This window comes from Neoarius graeffei, chromosome 8 (genome assembly GCF_027579695.1).
Source record: "Neoarius graeffei isolate fNeoGra1 chromosome 8, fNeoGra1.pri, whole genome shotgun sequence".
Lineage (NCBI taxonomy): Eukaryota > Metazoa > Chordata > Actinopteri > Siluriformes > Ariidae > Neoarius > Neoarius graeffei.
In genome coordinates this window covers 73,708,630-73,715,721 of record NC_083576.1, presented here as the reverse complement: position 1 = coordinate 73,715,721, position 7,092 = coordinate 73,708,630, and the positions used below count along the sequence as shown (strand labels likewise).

The window sequence follows — 7,092 nt, the reverse complement described above, 5'->3', positions numbered from 1 at the left end:
GCAATAAGAGGCTGGAAAAGTTAAAGGTACAAAAAAGGAACAGCTGGAGGACCAAATTGCAACTCATTAGGTCAATTGGCAATAGGTAATTAACATTACTGGGTATAAAAAGAGCATCTTGGAGTGGCAGCGGTTCTCAGAAGTAAAGATGGGAAGAGGATCACCAATCCCCCTAATTCTGCGCCGACAAATAGTGGAGCAATATCAGAAAGGAGTTCGACAGTGTAAAATTGCAAAGAGTTTGAACATATCATCATCTACAGTGCATAATATCATCAAAAGATTCAGAGAATCTGGAAGAATCTCTGTGCGTAAGGGTCAAGGCCGGAAAACCATACTGGGTGCCCATGATCTTCGGGCTCTTAGACGGCACTGCGTCACATACAGGCATGCTTCTGTATTGGAAATCACAAAATGGGCTCAGGAATATTTCCAGAGAACATTATCTGTGAACACAATTCACCGTGCCATCCGCCGTTGCCAGCTAAAACTCTATAGTTCAAAGAAGAAGCCGTATCTAAACATGATCCAGAAGCGCAGACGTCTTCTCTGGGCCAAGGCTCATTTAAAATGGACTGTGGCAAAGTGGAAAACTGTTCTGTGGTCAGACGAATCAAAATTTGAAGTTCTTTATGGAAATCAGGGACGCCGTGTCATTCGGACTAAAGAGGAGAAGGACGACCCAAGTTGTTATCAGCGCTCAGTTCAGAAGCCTGCATCTCTGATGGTATGGGGTTGCATTAGTGCGTGTGGCATGGGCAGCTTACACATCTGGAAAGACACCATCAATGCTGAAAGGTATATCCAGGTTCTAGAGCAACATATGCTCCCATCCAGACAATGTCTCTTTCAGGGAAGACCTTGCATTTTCCAACATGACAATGCCAAACCACATACTGCATCAATTACAGCATCATGGCTGCATAGAAGGGCCCGGGTACTGAACTGGCCAGCCTGCAGTCCAGATCTTTCACCCATAGAAAACATTTGGTGCATCATAAAACGGAAGCTACGACAAAAAAGACCTAAGACAGTTGAGCAACTAGAATCCTACATTAGACAAGAATGGATTAACATTCCTATCCCTAAACTTGAGCAACTTGTCTCCTCAGTCCCCAGACGTTTACAGACTGTTGTAAAGAGAAAAGGGGATGTCTCACAGTGGTAAACATGGCCTTGTCCCAACTTTTTTGAGATGTGGTGTTGTCATGAAATTTAAAATCACCTAATTTTTCTCTTTAAATGATACATTTTCTCAGTTTAAACATTTGATATGTCATCTATGTTCTATTCTGAATAAAATATGGAATTTTGAAACTTCCACATCATTGCATTCCGTTTTTATTTACAATTTGTACTTTGTCCCAACTTTTTTGGAATCGGGGTTGTACATATATGCTCCCAAGCAGTATATAAAAGGTACAAATGAATACCTTAAAGGAGACTGCCTCAGTGACAAGCCGTTGTACCCCTAAGGGTACAACGATGTACTTTATTTTCTGAGAGAGTGTAATAATATAATACATATGCACATGCGTCTGTAAACTTAATCACTTTGGATAGCACCTAGTACGTCTAGCTCTATTCAAAAATTGCCCCTAGGTGTGAAGGGTTGTGTGGTGTTGTGTCATGGACCGGGATCCCATTTTGACTGTATTCCCACCTTGAGCCTGGGATAGGTTCTGGATCTGCTGTGACCTTAACCAGGATAAAGCAGTCACTGACGATGAATAGATGGATGAATAAGTAAACAATTACTGACTGTACCCTTTTGGTAGAAGTCTGGTTCAGAACTAGGATTATGCAAGACCCCCCAAAAAATGTTGTTCGATGTTGGGCATGAGGGGTCATTCAGGTATAAAGCATGCAGTGTGAGGAAAGGCCATCGTGATTAGCATGGGATCTTAATTATTTACTTATATCCTCAGTAAATTATTTGTTCTGGCATGGTCACTGTGGTTTAAGTGACTTAATGTTTTTATATTTTGAGATAAGGAACCTAAAATATAATCTAAAAAAATCTAAAGCCTGATTGGTTGAAATTAATTTATAGGAATAAAAACTGTCCCAAGTCTCCCCCGTTCCAAATCTCCCCACTTTCCCCTACAGTTGGAGACTGTATCTCATATTGTGCATGCACTGTGTGGGTCTTCATCAGTGTCACAGTAGAAACTTGTGGATGTATATACAGGGTTTTACAGGGTTCACAAACTGTGAATAGAAACAGTCATAAATGGTGAACCTACACAGCAAAATCTGCATACCGTACCCAAATTAACACTGTCAGATTTAATTTCAACACTTTTAAAGTGACTACGGGCGAAAGGCGGGGTACACCCTGGACAAATCACCAGGTCATCACAGGGCTGACACATAGACACAGACAACCATTCACACTCACATTCACACCTACGGTCAATTTAGAGTCACCAGTTAACCTAACCTGCATGTCTTTGGACTGTGGGGGAAACCGGAGCACCCGGAGGAAACCCACGCGGACACGGGGAGAACATGCAAACTCCGCACAGAAAGGCCCTCACCGGCCACGGGGCTCGAACCCAGACCTTCTTGCTGTGAGGCGACAGCGCTAACCACTACACCACTGTGCCGCCCCCCCCATAACACTTAAAAGGTGTAAGTACAGCTCTTCCTGGAAATGATTTTCAAATTAAAGTTTGCTGAAATAAAGTTGGACATATTTTGTGTTTTACAATTAAACATTTATTTTAAACATTTGCACCCCAAAAAAATGAAGTCACAGTAAAAAATTTAACAATATGGAACAATATATGTCCTTCCACTCTCATTAGAATATTGCTTCTGAAATGGTCTAAAGTAAGTCAGCTGGTCAACAAAAATCAAAGCATGTTCATTACTTTGTTCCTGTATACAGTATGCATGAAAGTCATTAGCATGGTCCCTCATGCAGCAGTCGGTGAAGCGCGCGTAGATCTTCTGGCTTCAGCCAATCGATGTGTGTCTATGCAGTGGGCGGGGTGGCATGAACACTTCAAGTGTAAAACCCAGGATCGGAGTTGAGAGTTAGAAGTTCAGAGTTAGTATTTATACAATTACACTGACAGGTTTGATTTAGTGACGCTTTGTTTTTACACCCCATTTTGACACCAACTACTTATCAACTGAAGTCAAATATAATGGATTTAACTCTATCAGAGTAAAATTAACTCTACTTTTGCTCAAATTTCACTAACACCCAAAATTTAACACTTCTGAATTTGCTGTGTACACGATCCATTTACAGTACTGTGCAAATGTCTTCGGCATCCTATTTTTTTCATACAAACTTTGTTATAGATTTTTATTTTATGACTTCTACATTATCGAGTCAGTACAAAAGCATTTTAGAGTTCCAAACGTTGTTTTCCAGCACAAAATTAAATGTTAGAGAAAAAAAAAGTTTGTATCTGAGCAGCATATTACATAAGAGACCACTTTTCAGATTAAAAAAGAAAACATAATGAAGGCTACTGCACTGTCAGAAACAGGGGTACAGTAGGAGTCCAGTTCTGTCCCCCAAGGTACAGTAGACTACACTCATTATTGGAGCTCAAGGTAACTACGTCAATTCAATTAAACTTTACTCAGACACAATATATAATATGGGGTGGCACGGTGGTGTAGTGGTTAGCACAGTCACCTCACAGCAAGAAGGTCCTGAGTTCGAGCCCAGCGGCTGACGAGGGCCTTTCTGTGTGGAGTTTGCATGTTCTCCCCCGTGACTGCGTGGGTTTCCTCCAGGTGCTCCGGTTTTCCCCATAGTCCAAAGACATGCAGGTTACGATAATTGGTGGCTCTAAATTGACCGTAGGTGTGAATATGAGTGTAAATGGTTGTTTGTTGCTGTGTGTCAGCCCTGTGATGACCTGGCAACTTGTCCAGGGTGTACCCCGCCTTTCACCCATAATCAGCTGGGATATGCTCCAGCTTGCCCGTGACCCTGTACAGGATAAGCGGCTACAGATAATGGATGGATGAATGGAATATATAATATGAGAAAGAAAATGTACTAAAAGGCTTAGTACAATTATCCATCCATCCAATATCTCTAGCCGCTTTATCCTGTTCTACAGGGTCGCAGGCAAGCTGGAGCCTATCCCAGCTGACTATGGGTGAGACGCGGGGTACACCCTGGACAAGTCGCCAGGTCATTGCAGGGCTGACACAGAGAGACAACCAACCATTCACATTCACATCTACGGTCAATTTAGAGCCACCAATTAGCCTAACCTGCATGTCTTTGGACTGTAGGGGAAACCAGAGCACCTGGAGGAAACCCATGCAGACACGGGGAGAACATGCAAACTCCGCACAGAAAGGCCCTTGTCGGCCGCTGGGCTTGAACCCAGAACCTTCTTGCTGTGATTAACCATTAGTGATGCTCTGGGATGTCCCTGTAAAGAACTTTGCCAGCCTGTTATCTCCATATGAGAATCCGCCTTGTGTCTTGGCCAAACTTTCGCATGTTGACACAAAACTTGTCGTGTGGGCGTGCGGTCGCCTCTCTTGCCGGGTCGCCATGACGGCGCACCTGAGCAAGCACACTTTTGCATTTTCTCCAGAAATGCATTCTAGTTATTATTATTACCTCTGCCAAGGAGGTTATGTTTTCAGTAGCGTTTGTTTGTTTGTTTGTTTGTTTGTTTGTTAGCAACATTACGGAAAAAGTAATGAACGGATTGCTCTGAAATTTTTTTCCAGAGGTGTGACTGGGCACAAGTAACAATCCATTAAATTTTGGCGGTGATCCGGATCACCTTCTGGATCCCGGATTTTTTTAAAGGATTCTTGGCGGACTCTTGCGCTCTCCTAGTGCTCTTCTAGTTTCTTTTATTATAGCTTACTGATTACTGTTTATAGTATTTTTTAGTGTTGAAACATTTCATTTAATTATTTTTAAAGCTATTTTTGGTCTACAGCATTTCTTGACATGTGCCTAAGACTTTTGCACAGTACTGTGTATGGTAGATGGGTGGTATAAAAGTAAAATACACTACCGTTCAAAAGTTTGGGGTCACTTTGAAATTTCCTTATTTTTGAAAGAAAAGCACTGTTCTTTTCAATGAAGATCACTTTAAACTAATCAGAAATCCACTCTATACATTGCTAATGTGGTAAATGACTATTCTAGCTGCAAATGTGTGGTTTTTGGTGCAATATCTCCATAGGTGTATAGAGGCCCATTTCCAGCAACTCTCACTCCAGTGTTCTAATGGTACAATGTGTTTGCTCATTGCCTCAGAAGGCTAATGGATGATTAGAAAACCCTTGTACAATCATGTTAGCACAGCTGAAAACAGTTGAGCTCTTTAGAGAAGCTATAAAACTGACCTTCCTTTGAGCAGATTGAGTTTCTGGAGCATCACATTTGTGGGGTCGATTAAATGCTCAAAATGGCCAGAAAAATGTCTTGACTATATTTTCTATTCATTTTACAACTTATGGTGGTAAATAAAAGTGTGACTTTTCATGGAAAACACAAAATTGTCTGGGTGACCCCAAACTTTTGAACGGTGTTGTAGGTGCCAGTGAATGGGCATGTCCATGTACGTAGGAAATACATTTCCCACAAGCCCCAGTGTGGCGCTGCTTGCCGGCGCACAGTTCATCTGTGCTGCAATCACATGAGCTTTGTTATTGTAGTGCAGGAGCTGTAATGTCCGCTCGGAGAGAACCTCGAAGAAGAGCAACTAATAACGAGAATGAAGGTATTTCTTTTCAACAGAAATCCATTTTGCGTCATTTTCTGTTTAAATTATAATCTGTAGAATGACGTCATTAGCGCTGTTCGCTTTCCTCCAGCACTACACTGCATTTCCAAACAGTGCGCACCTGTTAACTATGTAAACCGTATGCGTTCTATTCTCACATGCTATTTAGTACTCTAGTATGCTGCTTGCACTTGCTATATTGTTTGCATACTGTTTTTGTACATGTTTGTAGATCACATCTTGCACTTACATAGATTAGATTAGATTAGATTAGATTAGATTAGATTAGATTAGATTAGATAGAACTTTATTGATCCCTTTGGGAGGGTTCCCTCAGGGAAATTAAAATTCCAGTAGCATCATTACAGATAAACAGAGAATAGAAAATAGAGAAAACTTCTAGATAAATTAAGTATTTACATATACCAATATATATAAAAGTCCAGCAGAAGAGGTATTGCACATTGTCCAGTATTGCTTATTGTCAGGCTAGGCTACTGCTCCGTCCCGTCCCGTCCCGTCCCGTCCTCTGTCCTCCTGTTACCCCTCCTCCCCCCAGAGAGGAGTTGTACAGTCTGATGGAGTGAGGGACAAAGGAGTTTTTAAGTCTGTTAGTCCTGCACTTGCGAAGGAGCATTCTGTCACTGAACAGGCTCCTCTGTTTTTTTTTTTTGTTTGTTTGTTTTGTTTTTATTGTGTACAATTGTGAACAATAGCCAGATAGAATACAATTCCACTTGGCCAATCATCTGGTTCACTGTAGCTCATCTGGTAGTGGGAGGAGTGGTCAGAAGATGCCTGTGGACCCTGCATTTAAAGGCCTGGGGGCCAGTGTCTACGGGTCCAACTACATATTCTGAAAGGCTATTCCATACCTGGACAGCAGTGTGGAAGAAGGTTCTGTCCAGGGTGCAGGTATTAGAGGCTGGGAGGTCCAGGGCATGATCTGGCATCTCTGCATAGCTGTGCATAGGCGGGTGGTTCGCCGTCTAGGGTATGGCTGGGGGAGCATATCCCGGAGATCCGTAGGGCAGTGGTGGGTGTGCATTTTAAACAGAACTGTAGCAGCAGCAGCAGCAGCCTGTCTTCTGTGGCCAAGACTGGGGATGGAGAGTTTTGTGCTGGCAGTGTTCTGGTCCACTCCTATAATCTTTAGGGCCTTCTTCTGGATGTTGTCGAGTGGTTGCTGATGACGGTGTGCAGAGGGTGACTGGCATCGTCCATGATGTTCAGTAGTTTGTCCATAGTCCTCTTCTCTGCCACCGTCACCAGAGAGTCCAGCTTCATGCCGACCACAGAGCCGGCTCGCCTGATCAGTTTGTCCAGCTTGGATGTGCTGCCCCCAGCACACCACGGTGTAAAA

The 7,092-nt window shown here is 42.6% G+C and overlaps 1 protein-coding gene across 8 annotated transcripts in view; it reads left to right on the top strand.

Moving 5' to 3' along the window:
- Window positions 1-5,634: 5,634 nt before the first annotated feature.
- The window catches only part of cax2 (cation/H+ exchanger protein 2), a 68,218-nt gene continuing 66,760 nt past the window's right edge, over window positions 5,635-7,092 (top strand). For all 8 annotated transcript variants that reach the window (XM_060928221.1, XM_060928218.1, XM_060928216.1 and 5 more), the window contains exon 1: window positions 5,635-5,726. In XM_060928221.1, the coding sequence (XP_060784204.1) occupies window positions 5,675-5,726 (52 nt within the window). In that variant the 5' untranslated portion in view covers window positions 5,635-5,674. The remainder of the gene's footprint in view (window positions 5,727-7,092) is intronic.